The sequence below is a fragment of the Canis aureus genome, chromosome 7 (genome assembly GCF_053574225.1).
Source record: "Canis aureus isolate CA01 chromosome 7, VMU_Caureus_v.1.0, whole genome shotgun sequence".
In the NCBI taxonomy this organism is placed as follows: domain Eukaryota; kingdom Metazoa; phylum Chordata; class Mammalia; order Carnivora; family Canidae; genus Canis; species Canis aureus.
Genome location: NC_135617.1, coordinates 9941691 through 9959972, shown reverse-complemented (window position 1 = coordinate 9959972; position 18282 = coordinate 9941691). Strand labels below are relative to the sequence as shown.

The 18282-nt window shown below is 42.9% G+C and overlaps 1 protein-coding gene across 6 annotated transcripts; it reads right to left on the bottom strand.

Moving 5' to 3' along the window:
- Window positions 1-134: 134 nt before the first annotated feature.
- On the bottom strand, window positions 135-17911 carry POPDC3 (popeye domain cAMP effector 3). Of its 6 annotated transcripts, XM_077902934.1 has the most exons (5): window positions 17753-17895; window positions 15279-15479; window positions 3360-4096; window positions 2269-2377; window positions 135-591 (listed from the first exon to the last, which is right to left on the bottom strand). In XM_077902934.1, exons 3-5 carry the CDS (start codon window positions 3842-3844, stop codon window positions 310-312), a joined length of 876 nt encoding a protein of 291 aa, XP_077759060.1. In that variant the 5' UTR covers window positions 3845-4096; window positions 15279-15479; window positions 17753-17895; the 3' UTR covers window positions 135-309. The 6 variants fall into 6 exon arrangements, with proteins under 6 accessions (XP_077759060.1, XP_077759059.1, XP_077759062.1 ...); XM_077902933.1 differs by lacking the exon at window positions 15279-15479 and having other exon boundaries at window positions 17753-17911; XM_077902936.1 differs by lacking the exons at window positions 15279-15479; window positions 17753-17895 and adding an exon at window positions 7626-7748.
- Window positions 17912-18282: the final 371 nt, after the last annotated feature.

The following is an 18282-nucleotide window of genomic DNA, read 5'->3' as shown; positions in this document are numbered from 1 at the left end:
CATCAGATTTGAATAAATCTGAGGAAATATCTGAGAACACAAAATTTCGTTCTCCCAGTTCTGACACAGAAAAGGACAAACTGCCCGTAGTTATTCATTCTCCCCCCACCATTTATTCCAATAAGAAATACAGAGAAATTTGTAAACTTTATTCACGATGCAGAAGTTGAGATGAATAAAACAGTTGGCGGTGGCATCTTGTCTCTGAGTTTGATTTATAAAAATACTAGTGAGCACAATTTTCTGCATTTCCTTTGGGGAATGATGAAGACAGTCTTTTTTATAATTATAAAACTTCAGACTTTGATGTCATTTATCACAGTACCGTCTGGAATTCCGGAAATGTTCGGTCAGGGGTGACTTGGGTATTTTTGGACTTGACATTTGATAGAAGTTGGGTAACCGAATATCATAGTGGTATGTTTTTCCTGTATATACCCTGTCATTCAAGGCATAGAGTTTATCTGCAATGTCACTGCCAATTAAAACTGAGAACAGGCGGGAGATGTAACGATGTTGGGCGAAGAGCAAATATAATTTCTTTCTCCTCCAAGACACATATCGACAATCAGTTTCTGCTGTGAGGGTTACCTAAAAAAAAATGTAAGGTCACAAAAATCAAAGATTAGGAAGGAGGAAAAGTTCTGCCTCTTTTTTTTTTTTTTTTTGCCCCAGTTTTAAATGAATTTTACTTGCTGCTTTTTTTAGGTTAAAAAAGTTCACTGACTCACAATATATTATAAAAATGGAGGGAAATTACAAAATGTATTGCTATATATATAATTTATAACATGAACAATCACAATGTTGTGCCCAAACTTATCTCTTTTCAAAATATGGGTATCTATATTTTGCCTTTTACAGAAGTGAGAGCCACTTGATACTAAAAAATAATAAAGTTGGCTAATGCCAGAAGTATTTTTCCAAGTTAGTCCCCAAGACCGCAGACATTTAGCTCTACTCATTTCTGTAGCACAAAACAGAATTTATTTACCTATTCTGCATATGTATATGAATTTGTATTTGTAACAAATACACAAGTGTATGTTACATGTATTAATCATAGGAAAACAATACACCATAATAGATGGAATCCACTGAAATGATTATCTTTTGAATTTGCCAACATAGCAGCAGAGTAGTGACAGTTTAGCATTTTTTTGCTAGAAAACAACTAAAATCTATCAGCATTTAGAATTTTAAGGGGACACCTAGGTGAATCAGTGGTTGAGCGTTTGCCTTTGGCTTGGGTCATGGTACCAGGGTCCTGGGATTGAGTCCTGCATCAGGCTACCTGCAGGGAGCCTGCTTTTCCCTCTGCCTGTGTCTCTGCCTCTCTGTGTCTCTCAGGAATAAATAAATAAAATCTTTAAAAAAAATTAAATCTTAAGAATAACTCATTTTGTAATAAGGGTGGACTTTTATTTTTTTAATCTTTAAAAAGATTTTATGTATTTATTTGACACACAGAGAGAGGGAGAGAGCACAAGCAGGAGGAGCAGCAGAGGGAGAGGGAAAAGCAGGCTCCCCATGGGGAGCCCGATGCCACGCCACCCTGATCTCAGGAGCCCGTAATCACAACCTGAGCCAAAGGCAGATGCTTAACCACTGAGCCACTCAGGTGCCCTAAGGACAGGCTTTGAAATTCTTGGTGTTTAGATTTCTAAACGGTGGCAGTGACAGTGTTGTTTACATTCAAATCTCAATGAATTCCATTTTAATCTCCCTATATACAGCTAACCCAAGGAAAATCTAAGAATTTCTATCATGGACTCCCTATAGGTCATATATGATGCCCACGCCTTTTCTTGTCGCTGGACCTACCCAGTGACAGTCATCAGCAAGAGTCAAACAGAACTGGGCAGTCACGCATGTGGCAAAGTACAATCTAAAGTGAAATAAATAATAGTGAAAGGGAATAAAGGGGAAAGGAGAAAAAATGAGTGGGAAATATCAGAAGGGGAGACAGAATATGAAAGACTCCTAACTCTGGGAAACGAACTAGGGGTGGTGGGAGGGGAGGAGGGCGGGGGGTGGGGGTGACTGGGTGGCGGGCACTGAGGGGGGCACTTGACGGGATGAGCACTGGGTGTTATTCTGTATGTTGGCGAATTGAACACTGATAAAAAATAAATTTATTATTTAAAAAAATAAAGTAAAATAGGAGTTACTGCTCTGCCGTCTGCTGTTTTGTTTTGTTCACCTGTGTTTAAACAAAGGTGTATGGGGAAGAGGCAGTTGTCACTCTGAGGTCTAGTTATCCCTTACCTGAAAAATGCCCTCCTCCGTGGGTCTCAGGGAGTCCCATTCAGGAGAATCCAGGAACTGGAAGGGGAAAATGTAATGCAGAAATTCGCCGTCAACTGTCACTCTGATCCTACCCAAACACAAAGAACATCATTTATGAGAGGAGGAGAAGGCAAGCACATAGCTGGGGGGGCACGGGGGAGGGAGCAGGACTTCCAATCTCTGATGGACTTCATGGCTTTTAAAATTTTGTAGGATAAAATATTGATTTCATACGTTACAGTTTACAGTAAGTGACAAAATCTCCTGTAAGACTCATGACTGATGTTCCTCACACAGTTAGGATTCTGGAATATTGGGTGAAGTTCACCAGACAATGCATCAGGGTGTACATTGATGATATGTGCCCATTTGTGTGTATATAGTATACTTCAAGAAAAAGTTTCATTGCACTCAGTCAGATTTTAAATTAAGTAGGAAAACACTGAAGAACATAAAGGAGTACTGCCGTAAATACCCTGTAAACCAAACAGTTAAGCTTTATAAAGGCATGAATAATCACATTATTGTTTCCTCCCCCCAAACTTTCTGTTTTCAAAGTTTATATACATACAGCTATAAATATAAAAAATATATATGGTGCCCTCCCTGCTTCTAGCAGGTGGGCAATTCTAGTATTTACTGAAAAAAATAAAAGATCATCATAAAACCTAAATGTTCTATATTACTTAAAGGAATGCCCCCATCAGAGTCTATTTAAAGTACTCTGCATGCCAACATAAGTCTTCTATTAATTCAAGCTGGCATCGTCCTCTTCTTGACTCTCAGTGATTAGCCTGGAAACAAATCCAGACAACCCCATTTGTACATTTGATTTCTAAGAAGAAATATTAAGGCTCAAGATTATATCCTGCTTCAAGTAAATAACAGCATGTACTCTAAATGTCTATGTCCATGACTCACGTGTGTGTCAAGGAGTTTCTCATGCCCAGTGCTAAAAACTGCCCAGACCTATGCTATGCCGAGATGGCAAAGTGTAACAGAAAGAAACTCCAGCTAGTAGCTAATATAGAGGAAATAACTAATATAGAGCAAGCGCCAAGAGTACAAACCTTCCCGAAACAAGCAGGGAGAGTTTATCAATGGAGGTTTTCCCCTGCATGGCATAACAGTGTTCCTTCTCCAAAGTAACCACTTCAGAGCTCAGAGCAATTGTTCTGAAGACGGGCAAAGAGGTCCCCAGCGGCTGAAAAAGGGAGCTGTACAGTAGCTGGAATTCTCGAGAAAAAGTGATGCTGCGAACTTGATACGCAATGTGAACAAATTGCATGAAGCAGATGACAAACAGGACAAAATTCCAGGAAAATATGTCGGCTGCACAGACATCTACCCAAGCCCAGACAGCAGAGCAGAGAAAACCCAACCCCAGCAAACTGAAGACGTAAAGGAGCCCGAAGAAGCCACTGCCACCCATGAAACCTACTACAAATAAAATACTGGCAAGATGGTAAATGGCTCCTTCGGCCTCTTGCTTCCAGGTGGTGCAGACTGGGTGTTCATCGATTAGGTTCTTCCATAAACTTGAATTTCTTTCCATGGCTGTGCTCCTGTCTGGCTCACTTTTCAGTTGACACGAGAAGATCCTGAAGCAAGTAATTAAGTCCTTTGCTTTTCCATCATCAGCGTCTGGCCATGTCTTTATAAAACCAGAGAAGGCCTAGATGCTGGCGTCGTAGCGATTAAGGGTTTTATGTGTATGGATCTTGAAAAGCTAAACATCCCATGCTAGCTTCTTTAAGTTCATTTGGGCTGCTGATTGAGATCTAGTCCACAAATATTTTGTGGTTTCCTGGACAAGAAAAAGAGAAGGATCTAATTAAACAAGCACAATTGAGAGGTATATTTAAAGGAGTCACCAGCATTAATATTCAAGCTGATAGACTGTTTTCTATGAAGTTAGGCTATTTTAAGCATGGGTGCTGTCAGGTGTTAAGTTTCTAGGATGGAAAATGTGTATTCTCAGGGTTATGCTTAATAATTAATAATGATAATAAATTATTCACCAAAATTTTAGCATTTGAGGGAATTAGCTACCTACATATTCTTCTAGAAAGTTAGGTGCCATAATCAACTGGTCTTCGCAATAAGAGCTCGGTGTGCCTCAGAATCACTTGGGACAGTGACTAAAAATGCAGATTCATAGGCTGTGTGTAGGCATACTGAGTCAGAACCACCGAGGGTGAGGCCTATGTGTTGGTATTTTGACCATCCTCCCCCCCACACACATGATTTTGATGCATCAATCCATAGCCTTTCATGGCCCACCCTCTGAGACAGATGTTTGACAATGTTATTCACTCTCTACAGATGAGGAACTTGAGGCTTCAAGAGGCCAATTAGTTTATCCCAGGTCACACAGTGGGCGGGGCGGATCACAACTTTGCCCTGGATCCTGGATCCAATCACCTGGCCTCTCATGAAAGGTATGGTAAATTAGGCGCTGTAAGGAGCCCTAATAAAACAATAAACATAAACACATAATTAGGAGTCAGATTTTTAGAGCACATGGGAGACTGTGAATATGCTTAGTGAGTTAGATCAAAACTATTTGAGAAATGTCAATTCAGATCTACTTCACCGTATTGGAGGCTAGTTCAGGTTTAAAGTCTGCAACCATCTAACTAAATAAATAATATTAAAATTCCTGCCACTTACGCATCTATTTACCAGATGGTCAAAAAAATGTTACCGACTTGTTCCTCTGCACATATATTCTCTACCCTTTGAGCCATATGGTAAAAATGCTAATGTGTGATCTGAGTCAGGAGCGATTTAACCAGGATGATAGAACGGTAGGATATGTATCATTTACCGCCAGGTTTCTTAACAATAAATAGTTCCGATGTGAAGCATTCATTAGATTGAATTTTTAAACCATGACAACCTTCAGAAGCCATGAACTTAAGGGCTATATTTAGTGTTTTTATTTTTGAGATAGATTATTTCCAGAACACCTGTTAATAAAATATCGGATATCACAGATCTTGTCTCATAGGAAAAAAAAATACACACAGAGAGGTGAAAATGACTTAGCTGAAGTAAAAAGAGGGAACAGTATAATCACCAACAGAATTAGAAATGGGAATAAGGCGCTGCTACTGTTGGAGCTCTTGGTTTTTCACCTTGGATAGTGATTCTTTTCTCCGCAAGTAATGACTTTAAGCATGTCACCAGGTGAATCATTAAAAAAAAAAAAAAAAAAGAGAGAGAACTCAGATCTACAACTTATATTGTTATTTGTACTTCAGCGACTTTCACATGTACTCGAAACATCCCGTTTAAAACATCCTCCTAATTCCAGCCTCCCCCCATCACTCTGTGAGATGAGATTCCGGGCAGACCAGCTCCTTGAACATGTTCAATTTCTCCTCTTTAAACACAACACAAAATTATCCACTACTGGATACTCACAATAAAGAAAAAAAATTTTTTTTTAGTACAATGAATAAGTAGTGAGAACTGCAGAACTCCAGACTGCAAATGTCAGTCTCCCTGCTGTTTTACTTTTAAAACTAGGGTATTTTAAATGAATCAGTTCCTCAGGATACCCAACATAGCCACCAAAGCTGATATTAAAAAGCACTGCGGGCAGAGCTCTGAACTTTGGTTTGAACTCCCTTAAAAATTCATAATCCCCAACAAAATGTTAAAATGATGCTGACAGAGAAAGGCCATGTAAAACCTTTGCGGCCATGCAGAAGGGAGCGTATGGGAATCTCGTCCCCTGAAGATCCTGACTTGGGGGACAGACTGGGCCACCTGCATTCCAGGAGTGTGACCCACTGCCATCCCAAGAAGAACTGTGCTTCCGGCCCTCACCAGCCGGCTTCTGTTTCACGAAGCTGCAACCAAATCATCCTCCCCTCCTTGATACTGTATCACTCAGCCCAGCAGCACAGAGTGCTGACTTGCCCTGATTAAATTACTCCACACCCAGCCTTTCTCCACTTGGTGTGTTTTTATTCAGTCACCAAAACAGATGTATTTTATTAGAAGAGAGAACTGACAGGGGCAGGTGACGGGCATGAGTGTTCCCCTGACATGTGCCAGCAGCACTATATGGCTGAACATGATTCATCCACCAGCTGCCTGCTTGAAAGGCCTGTGGGCCTTAAGTCATGTTTGTGAGTAAATAAATGTGCAATGCCCAAGTGGCACAGTGGATCTCTCGGGCAATAAAGCCCCATCTTCCCTGCAAAAGAAATGGGCACACGGAGCTACAAATGATGGAAACATTAAGTGCAAATAAACACGTGAGTTCCAAGCTTCCCCCTTTTTATAATAAGACCCTGAGCTATAAAGGAATAGGGGCATTTAAAGGTGCAGCCCCGGTGGCCCAGCGGTTTATTTATTTATTTTTATTTTTTATTTTTTTAATTTTAATTTTTTAATTTTTTGTTTTTTATTTTTTTGGCCCAGCGGTTTAGCACTGCCTTCAGCCCAGGGCATGATCCTAGAGACCCGGGATCGAGTCCCACATCGGTTTCCCTACATGGAACCTGCTTCTCCCTCTGCCTCTCTCTATTTGTCATGAATAAATAAATAAAATCTTTAAAAAAATAATAAAGGAAGGTGCAAGGATGCTCTGTGAAACGTGATGGAGACCTGGTTCCAACGGATCAAGACGGCCAATCGGTTCACACTCATTATCTCACAGCATCACACTTGGTGCCACGAGGGAGGCAGATGCTAAACCATCATGCCCTGCTCACAGATGGCAAAGCAGGGCCCGGGACTGGCTAAGCAACCAGCTTCAGGTAGGAGAGGCAGAGAGGCATGGCTGCAAGGTGGAAGGCCTCTCCTCTTTCAGGGCCTTGCCCTGGCCAGCAGGCAGTGCCACCTGGCAAGGCTGTGACTTGATAGCAGCGTGTTGGGGGACCTGGGGTATTGTCAGGCCTGGTTTGCTGGGCAAATAATAATCCTAACACTGAACATGTAAGACCCACCACACCCGCGTGTGCTGCTCAATCCACAATGCTTACCGTACAGCCGGGGGGGGGGGGGGGCAGACACAGGAAAGCCACTGGTGAAATAATTTGCTGTATTATTACCATTACTCAACACCGACTGACTTCCTCTCCAGGCCTCTGAGATTCCCCAGGGGCAAAGGCAAATGTTTTCGTATTTCTGGCACTCAGTGAATGTTGATTGAAGGCCCTGGTATCCAGGTGCAGGCGTCAGGCCTTCTCCACGCCTACTCTCTATCCGATTTAATGGATGTTCTAGCATCTTCGGTCACCCAGGGGATCAGAAGTAGGGAAAATCCCAACATCCAGGACAGTTAGGTACAAAACCGCGAAGCAGGGGGGGAACCCTACTTATTTAAATGTCTGGCACGGCTCCCAATTCGTAGGGGAATCCTTTCGTCTTCATACAAATTGGGTTCCCTAAGAGCAGCTGAGTTTTAATCTGGTTAAAAACAACAACTCTCGTAGCTTGTGGTGTGGCGGGAGTTTCGGTTGCTAGGCAACCCAGAAGATAAAAATTCCATCAATATTCTCCTCATTAATTGGAAGAGGTCCTGGCTTTGGCATGCGTTCCATATGCAAAACAATCATTTGCCTAATGATGGTTTTCTCTACGTGTCCTCAAGGAGGTACACTTGCTCAGGGCCTCAGTGCCAGACATACTCAAAAAGCATCTCACGTCATCTTCGCAGGGACCCCACGGGGAAGGTACTAGATCTCCATCTTACAGATGAGAAAATTGAAACTCAGAGAGGGGAAGTAAATTGTTCCAGGCCACACTGCTAATATTGGGATTAAATTCCACCCGGTTTTGCCTGATTCTGAAGCTTTAGAGCCTAAACCACATTTATTATTCTGCTTCAGCGGTACCAGGATTTAGAAAACGTAGGCAGCAGTTTCCTCTTGGCTACTTAGATGGACTCAGGCATGTGTATTCATCAGTAAAAAAGAGGTAATACCACCTGTTCTGTCCACTTTTCAAAGGGTGCTGCTAGAAGATTCAAATGAGAAAATCTATATCACATCTTCTTGGCAGACTTTAAAATAACACAGAGATGTGCTTGTTGCTTGGATGTTACAGAGCTGAGCCTCTTGGAGAATTAAGTTTTTAAAAGCTTCCTTTCACGCAGCAGATTACAAAAGAAGACAGAAATACAAATGTTCCTTTTGGTGGCTACCCAATTTAAAATTTAAAATTCGAAATGTACTCATTCCTGCAGGGGTGATGATCTCTGTGTCCTGACCTGCGATGGCTGGGAGGGGGAGGCAAACCCATCACCAAGCCACCCCTGAGTCTTTACTTTCAAATGGCCAGTCTCTGGAAGACAACAATGATCTTCTACTTCAGATCAGTGTTTAGTGCTTCCCAGCAGGTATCCTCAAATCACTTAGACCAGAATCACCCAGGAGGCTTCCCTGGCCCCACCCCAGAATTACAGGAAGGGACCTGGGACGATGCCTTTTTAATAAGCTCCCAGTTGATTCTTAGGCACACCAAAGTTTGAGGGCCATTATTTTATGTTGTTCCTGAATGGTTTCTGAGTTATCCTTGTTTGTTCGCAGGATCTAAGCTTTGTTGACTCCTGGCTGACCGCTGGCTGTCCCTCTATGCTGATCACTGTGTGTGCTTCTGACCCCTCAGTCTGCCCAGGGCAGCAGTGCTGGTGTCCGCGCTCCACTCTGTGTCTAGTCAGTTCAGTTCACACTATTGCTTAGAAGAAGGGTTCTAGTCTTAGCTGTGCCTCTAGATAGTGTGATCTTTAATCTTACTAGACCTGTTTCCTCATTGGTAAAATGAAAGTGTGGGACAAAATAATGTGAGGTCCCTTTTGGCTCTAAAATGACATGACTCCACGTGATAAGGAATAGAAGAGTTTCCCTAGCATGGGCTAAAACATAGAGCTGAGTGGCGGAACTGAATTAGGACTGCAGGTCTTAACACCAGGTCCATGAAGGGCGGGGTGGGGGCGGCCCACTCTGGAGATCACTTCCTTAATTACTTACAGCCCATGGTGGGGCCCAGACACTGGCATTTTCTGATGTGCAACCAGGGCTAAGAACTACTGGGGGGGGGGGTGAGGCTGAGAGACAGCAGAACAGTCTGTAGGGTAAAGGATCAGATTTTAGTTCTTATTTTGAAGGAGCTGGAAAGGCACATTCTCGCCTTATGTGTTCTCATTTCTGTGCTTTGCTCAGGTGAGGAGGCATTTTCCTTCCTTACCACTCATCATTCCAAGAGGGCTCAAGGCTTGTGGATGTTTTGCAGCAGCCTTTCCCTTTAACAGGGTGGCCTGAAGTGCACCTTCTAACTCTGAATTTTTATGGCCTTTATTATCTTTCAGTATGGCTTCTATCACGTTATGTTATATTGGCCACTTAAGGAAACATATATATGTATACACACATATATATTTTTAAAGAATCATATTCCTCTTTTAGTTTAAGTAATTTTCCAAAAGAAATGAATGTAGTATTTTAAAACGTCAGCTTTATTGGTTGGTTATTGTGTGTGTATGTATATATATATGGAAATATTTATGAAATTCCCCTCTGTCTAGAACACAGTGGGTCTTCAATAAATGTTCAATGACTGATAAGGATAACCTTGATCAGGTATAAAAGCAGTATTCAGAATAGTTTGGAACAAGTAGGAAGCCCAAGTGAGATCTAACCAATACCTGGATCAAGGATTTAGATATTAGACCAGAGAGAAAGGGAAGCATATATTATACTATGAGGAAGAAGTGAAAGGAAGAAGTGCCTCTACTGAGACAGGGGAACAAAGAAGAGTTGAAGACCCTCGGCCATCGTAAGAGATCCCAAAGTTCAGGAAGAAATCAGAGGAAAGGGGAACACAGTTTTATCCTCAAACTAATACTCTTAATCTAGCAACAGTTCACAGCAAAAGATAAGGGGCAGGACAGTGGAAACTCTAATAGTTACTGTTACACAGGACAATCCTGAAGAAAGACCGGGGTTGGCAAGATTTGCTACAAAATGAGTGCAGAGAGAATTAGAGTTGAAATCTGAAATGCCCGCGATCAGAGGCCTCAGACAGAGCTCCAGAGTTGTGCTGTCCAACAGGGCAGCCATTAGCCACCTGTGGCTGGTCTGAATTGAGAGGTGTTGTACACATGAACTTCAAAGATTTAGTACAAAGATAAAGACTGCGTCATTAATAACATTAACAGTGATTCTATGTTGAAATGATAATGTTTTAGAAGTATCGGGTCAAAGAAAACATTAAAGTTAATTTTGCCCATGTCTTATTTTTTAATGATGCTACTAGAAAATTTAAAATTACACATGTGGCTTGCATTATATTTCTCTTGGACAGTGTTGGTCTAGAGCCTCTCAAGTAACAGAGAGAGAGAAAATGAAAAAGACTTGGCACGGCACTGTGCAAACAGCGCATATGTATAATGTATAAGTGTATAAATATGGAAAAATTATCTAAGATTAAGAACAGAGTTGATATAAATGTAAATTATATTGGCTACAATATTCATATGCTACAGTCATCAGATGTTATCCATAGCATAGATGTCGCCATCTGGTTTCTGCCTACATAGGTGGCCAACCCTACAATAGCTCTTGGCCTCTTTATCCTACCAAGGAAGTCACTACTTTTAACTTTTGCATTAGGAGAATTATGCTTTCGCAAGGAATTCTATCACATTGTTTCATTTTCGCGTTTCATCTTCTGATGATACCTCATGGAATACATTAGAAATCCCAGACAAATAATCTCATGCATTTTGTGGTGGAGATTGAATTGTGGCCTTCTGGGTTCCAGAGGGTCCATAGCAGCCTTTGCTTTCATGTGACATACGAGTTTCTTCATGCACCACGAGGCTTCTGGGCTGGAGTATGCCTTTGACCATACCGCTGAGAGCTTGGCTTCTCTTCAGACTTGAGAAAATTAGAGAACATGCCAACAGCCCACGCTGGACTTCTCTGACTCTCATGTCTTAGCTAAAGTCCATTTCATTACCTCCAACTGTGTCTGATTTCTCACTTTATCACATAGGCAGGATTGTAAGATGGCCTCCAAGATTCCTGTCTCATTGGTGCACACATGCTATAATTCTCTCCTTGAGTGTGGCAGAGCCCGCGAGTGGGATGGGACAGATGCTTTCTTGATTAGGTAACATTCTGTGGCAAACGGTGCTGGAATAATCACCTGTGATTATGAAGTTATTAAGATTGTAGGACTGGAGAGGGATTGAAAATTAGAGAGTCATGTTCCTACTTGAATGGAAGAAAGCAAACACCATGTTGTGAACTGCTTTTGGGGGCCACAAGCTGGCAGTCACTTGAGCCGAAAGAAGTCCCCAACTAACAGTTACCAAGGTAATGGGAATGTCAGTCCTACAACCACAAGGAACTGAAATCTGCCAACCACCTAAAGAACTTGGAAGAGGACCCTGGGCTCCAAATGAGGAGTGCAATGTAGCTGACACCTGGATTGCAGTCTTCCAATGCCCAGAGGATCCAGTTCAGCCATGTCTGGACTCTTAACCCACAAAATGCCCAGAGGATCCAGTTCAGCCATGTCTGGACTCTTAACCCACAAAACTATGTGATAATGGATTTGTGATGTCTTCAGCCACTGGTTTGTGGTACTTTGTCACAAAGCAATAGAAAACCAATACACACAATTATGAGTACTTCCTGTACATATGGCTTTTCATTAATCTAATAATCTATATTTTATGATGGAATTGGAATACAGCTCTATGGAGCAGAAGACACTCAATTCTTGCTATATTTAAATCAGGAAAATCAGATAAGAACTGTAATACTTTTGAAGAACAGTATCTAGAAAGCAAGACACTAAGCGAGGCCCTGAGAATTACATATAAATTCACTCTGGTTCCCAGCAACACGTTATAGGTTCTCCTTCAATGGAGTCAGATAGCCCCAACACTGTTAAGCATTTGGACACATGAGCAATTTCCAGAATAATTATGTCATTCATATGCAATCTCTAAAATTCCTGGAATACCAAGTTTCCTTGGGTGACTTCCAGCTTGTAAAATTGAGCCATATGTACAGGGCAAATACTTGATTTCTCAGACACATTTAGAGATTAACACTCAAAAGACAGACTACAGAAACTCAAATAGCTCTGTAATTCTTCTAACTATGTGACTCCAACCAAGTTCAGGTTGCGTTTAGCAATAAGGAATTAATGCGATATTTAGTTGCCATTTCCTTGAACCTCATTTACAACTATTACTACTACTACCACCACCACAGCTACCAACATCTACATTTACTGAGCACTTACCGTGTGCCAGGCATGTTTCTAAGACTAATAAAATATTATGTTATTTAATCTTCACAACTTTTTGAAATATATAGTTCTATTGTCCCCATTCTGCAGATGAGAAAACTGAGGCACAGGGAAGTTAATTAGGCAGCTTAAGGATACAGAAAGCTCAGCTTCACTCCCAGGCAGACAGATACAAATAAAGACACACTGCTCCATGTACAGTTTGAATCTAAATATCTGGACTTACTAGAACAAATCAACAACATTTTTGTTTTCTCCCTTCAGTTCTAGAGTCAATGAATTTAAATGTCTTCTTAAGAAATTACAATCTTTTGAGCAATACAGGGATAGGAAAGTGGGTCCCACGTTGAATCACTCAGTGTCCTAAAATTCTTAATTTGAAGAAACTCAGTGAACCTCTTCTTCTCAAGCGATGCCATTTGATCGCTTTTAATAAGAACCATGCTCTGCTTTAGGTTCTTCTGACTTCTCCTTAACCTGGAAATGGTTAAAGGCACAAGCAGGCCATTCACTTTTGAGCAGCTGCTATCATGTCATGCAGTAAGTTCACCAGAGATTCATGATGAAAACTGCAAGACAAGCCGGATCCACAGTCTTCTCTTGACACCTTCATTTCCTTTCCCCCCAAGTGACCTATACGCAGCAAATGAACTCACTTTTCTATGTGTATTTAGTTCAGGTTCTCGTGTTCCTTCCTGACCAACATGCCTAACAAGCTCTTGTGGTCTAGCTAAATGGCTAGTCTTTTCTTTTTCATTTTTTCTGGCTAAATAACCAGGTGGACCACACACCAGGGTCAGTGATGTCTGAAACCACCAAACCAGCTATTACTGGTGCTAAAAGGAGCACTTCTTCAGGGTCCTGGGATTTCCTGTCAAGGTGTTTGCACAGAGATAGGAGCTTTCTCTTTGATTGTGGGAGATTGTTTACTGTTTGGTCCTCAATCTACATGCTCTACAGTCTTTCCGTTTCTTCTTTTTCTTTCAGCCTCATTTTTATTGGCTCTGTAATACTTGAAGTTATTCCAGCCATAGATATTTCCTTTTATTTTTGCAGCACTGCCTGTGGATAAGCAATGCAGATTATTCCCTTATTTTTGCTGCTCAGGAAGTGTACATATCCTCTTGATTCCTTCAAAATGTTTATTTCAAGTTTCTCTTCAATATTGAAGCTTTCCTTTTGCATGCATTATTTGACATTTTGAATCAAGAGGCTTAGACATTCCTGGGATGTTGAAAGAGGGTGTTTTGGGACAGAAAAGTTCACCACTACAAAATAATAGAACACAATCTTGCAGGATAACATGTGGTGAAGCAAGGTAGCTGGTAGATGTTTCAGGTGTATGTGTATTTGTATTTTGTGTACTCCGACATGGCTTAAGTCACTGATGGTGGTTTAATATGTTCACCTGGTGTTCTGGCTGAGGAAATGATGCACAAGCAAGCAAAAAAATGTGTGCTATGCTCAAACTGTTCCCTAAGATTTCAATCACACTGACAGGATGCTTATTTTCAAAAACAAACAGTGTAACACAATTGACTGTGTCATCAACTTTCAAATGGCCAGGAATATACTGTTAATTAAGATGCAATAATTCAATAAATCCCTGCTCTCCTGGAGTTTGCATTTTAGTGAAATTCAAATGTTGATATGATTTAAGCTTACTTTCAATTATGAGATCTATATTAAATAGCTAAAAATCATATCAAATAAACCTAAGTTACTTAAAACTCATTTAAAGTCAGTTAGTTGTTGCATACTAAATTTTTAAATACACACTACATTTTAAGAGGCAGTCTAAAGTCTTATAAATCAAAATGCAAACAGCCTTGTTTTTTAGAATGTCCATCAAGGACTGAAAACAAACAAACAGGCAGACAACCCTAGAACATTATTTGTGTCCCTGGAGTAGCACCACACATATTAATACATATGTATTAATTAATACATGATCTATATGCTCACTCACTCCTCACCACCCACCAACGAGCCTAATTTGAAAAATTTTAAATACAAAAAATTTCAAAGAATTAAGATCCATGAACCCAATGACCAGAATTAACAAACATCACTGTCATTTTAAAAAATCTATAATTTAAAAATTCCACAGAAACTGAAGATGGCTGTGGATTCTTCTCAAGAACCACTTGTGAACCTCTTCTTCTCAAGCATGCTATTTGATTGCTTTTAATAAGAACCATGCTCTTTAGAGATTAACTGACTTCTCTTTAACCTGGAAATGGTTAAAGGCACAAGCAGGCCATTCACTTTTGAGCAGCTGCTATCATGTCATGCAGTACGTTCACCAGAGATTCATGATGAAAACTGCAAGACAAGCCGGATCCACAGTCTTCTCCACTCACTCCTTATATTTAATTGTGTTTATCCTTCCAGTCCATATAGAACAATTTTAAAATTGCAATTTAAAATGCAGTGTGAGATTAGAAATGTATCTTATGTGTTTTTTTTCAGGTCCATTCTTAAATTTTTTTCATCTACAAAGACATATACAAAGAGAAAATACTATGTAATAAATATCCATATACCTATTACCCAGGTTCAACAATTATCAAGATTTTGCTACATAGATTTTTTTAAAATTAAAAGCAAAAATTGTAACTACCATTCATCCTATAGCTTGTTCAGTCAATAAACAAACACCTACTAAGGGAGACAGGGAAAATTATAGTTAGTTGTGCTCTTACTATGTGCCAGGCAGCAGATCTTCCATTTCCTGACCCATTTGGGAGTCACAACACCTCTGCAACCTCAGTAGTTTTATCAGCATTGTTGGGAGTGAAAAATGAGGCTCAGAGCAATGAAGATTCTTGCCTAGGCTCCGCCAGTTGATTGTCTTTCTAGAACCAATTTCATAGTGTGTGTAAGAGTCACCAGAGGTTATTATTCTGTTGAGGAATATAAATGAAGAACAAAATGAGAAGGTCTCATTTTGGGTTTGTGTGAATCAATCCCTGTATGGAGTTGGAGGGCAACCCAGCATTTGTTACAGAGGCTTTGAGACAGTGACTTTCAGTTATTTAATTTTTAAAAATGCCTGTTGTAACTTTCACTTTAAGACATTTCCCTGTAACTATTTGGATAACAGAGAGAAACCTTTTCCCTTTTCCTCAAAAATAAAAAAAAAATAAATAAAAATAAAAAGAAAAAATAAAAAAGAAAGAAAGAAAGAAAAGAAAAGAAAAAAGAAATCTGATTAATGATTCAATATACTCTTGTAAATTCTTACTTACTCTCTATAGCTCATGACCCCAGTTGACCAACGACCATAATTACAAAAAACAATTTCAACTGCAATTTGCAGGCTTGCAGATCGATCCACCATGGATATTTTCCAAAGCAGTTTTGAAACTTCTTCCCTGCCATGTTGCTTATTATGTGTTATTATACACTACAGCAAACGCATCACAACCTTTCTTGATCTTGATGATTCCAAAATAAGCAGACGTGAATGCTCCGTGTGTCAATGCTATTAGTCAGTCCTGTGGTTAAGAGGATGGGAGTTTGGTTCTCCAGGACATATTTTTATTTAGTAGCATAGAATGTCACCATTTAGAAGCACGGCATGCACAATGATTCAGCTATTCTGAGGCACTGTTGAGATTCAAGAAACTCAACTATCCAGTGTCTCCCAGTTGATAGGTATAAAATTTTAGGGCAGAAAATGTCTTACTCTAGGTTTCGGTTTGTATTTGTATATCCTAAACTCTCCACTCTTCAGGGCAGGGAAGAGCCTTAAAGATCATCTGGGATCAGCCCGGCCTCTTCATCTTGCAAATGTGGAAGCAAATCCACCTTTTGTTTATATTTTGTTTCATGTATTTCTTGTTTGGTTTTCTTTTTTTTCCCAAGAGAACAATGCCAAGTTACTGTACTGACCTGCAAGGGAATCCGACCATGCGGCAGTCTCTGATATTAAAATAACAGAAAACAACTGCCACCGAACCTTAATGTGAACAGAGTCCAAGAATTTTTTAAGGCTGCCCTAAAATGCAGTTGCTGTGCCCAAGCTTGCAAGTTCAAAAAACACCTAACTACAAGAGTCAGAACAAAAAGTGGGGAAGGAAGATTGTCCCACTCTTGGTGTTTACTAAATCAAATTAAACTATGTTCAAAAGTGGGCTTCTAATTCTACTTTTCCGTTTATGATTCACATGTAGCACTTTTTCACTTTTTTTGCAAATGTCTCCTGGCTAAAACAATTTTTTTTTTTTTGGCCATAGCCCTATCACTGTATTTTGATTCTTTCATCTTTTCCTAAAATACAGACCCTTAAAATGTCTTATACCTCTGGAACCCACCTTGGAGAGGAGGTAATTTAGTGGGTTTGTTTCTCTCCTTCCCCGCCCCCCCTTGCAAGGAGGATCCCCAAATAGAGAAAGCAGGTCAGCGTGACCTCGGGTGAGGCAGCCCCGGCCCCGGCCCCGCGGGCCTCCTGCAGACCTCGGGGGACGGAGCTCCGGCCGCGGCACTTCCCCACGAAACCCCAAGAATACGGGGACCCCTTGGGTCAGCTTCTCTGGCTCCAAAGCCTGGCCTCTTTCTTTGGGCTGCAAGGTGCCCAGGGCAAGAGCGGGGAGGCCCCCCCCCCCCCCGAGGAGCTGGGGCGGGCGGCCCGGGTCCCGGGGCCGGAGCGCGCGGAGCTGCGGGCGGCGCCACCCCGACTCCCGACTCCCGACTCCCGAGCGGGGCCCGCGGCGCGGAACACCCGGGTCGGCGGCCTCGCAGCTCGCACCCCGGGGCGGGGCCGGTAGCAGCCGCGCCGCCAAAGTTGCACCGAAGCGCGCGGGGTGCGGGGTGCAGGGGCGCAGGGGTGCGGGGTGCAGGGGTGCGGGGGCAGGGGGTCAAGGGGGCGGGGTACAGGGGGTCAAGGGGGCGGGGTGCAGGGGTGCAAGGGGTGCAGGGGTGCAGGGGGTGCAGGGTGCAGGGGCAGGGGGTCAAGGGGGCGGAGTGCAGGGGTGCGGGGGCAGGGGTCAAGGGGGCGGGGTGTAGGGGTGCGGGGGCAGGGGTGCGGGGGTGCGGGGTGCAGGGGGTGCGGGGGCAGGGGGTCAAGGGGGCGGGGTGCAGGGCTGCGGGGGCAGGGGTGCGGGGTGCAGGGGTGCAGGGCTGCGGGCCTCCCCGGGGCGGCGGAGCCGAGGCGCCCCCGGGCTGCGCTCCTTACCTTCCTTCCCGGGCCGGCGCAGAGCTCGGGTGTCGCGCCCGCAGAAGTTTCCAGCCCACCGCCGGGCCGGGCTGGGAGGCGCCGCAACCCCCGCGCCCGGCTCGCGCGCTCCTCGCCGCGCACCCGCCCCGGCCGCGCAGTGTGACCGCGGCCCCTGCGGAGCTCGCGCGGGGAGGGGGGGGGGACGGGCGCGCGCCCCGGGGCGCGGCGGGGAGGGCGGCGGCGGGGGGGACCGGGGCCGGGGGGGGGGTCACCGGGCCGCCCCGGCCTCCCGCCCGCAGGGCTGCTGCTACACGGGGCGGCCGCTGAGGACCGAAGTTTGCCAAGACGCCCCCCGCCCAAGTCTACGCTGATCACCTTACAAAATAAGCCGGGTATTCGCTGCTGGGGCGCAGAGCGAAGGAATGGACTCCTGACCGTCCTCCCGCCCGCGGGCCCTCTCACTGCCGCACCTCGGCACCCCCGCCCGCCCACCCCAACGTGAGATGCATGACCCCAGTGGGGCTATTTGGGTGCAGAGGACACAGAAA

What these genes read in the sequence shown, in the direction of transcription:
- POPDC3 (XM_077902933.1), bottom strand. Translation starts at nt 3,844, where the DNA reads ATGGAAAGAAATTCAAGTTTATGGAAGAACCTAATCGATGAACACCCA. An exon ending in TCCCTGCTTGTTTCGGGAAG is followed by an intron (nt 2,378 to 3,359) that starts GTTTGTACTCTT and finishes GTGTTTGGGTAG; the next exon opens with GATCAGAGTGACAGTTGACG. An exon ending in CGGAGGAGGGCATTTTTCAG is followed by an intron (nt 592 to 2,268) that starts GTAAGGGATAAC and finishes ATTTTTTTTTAG; the next exon opens with GTAACCCTCACAGCAGAAAC.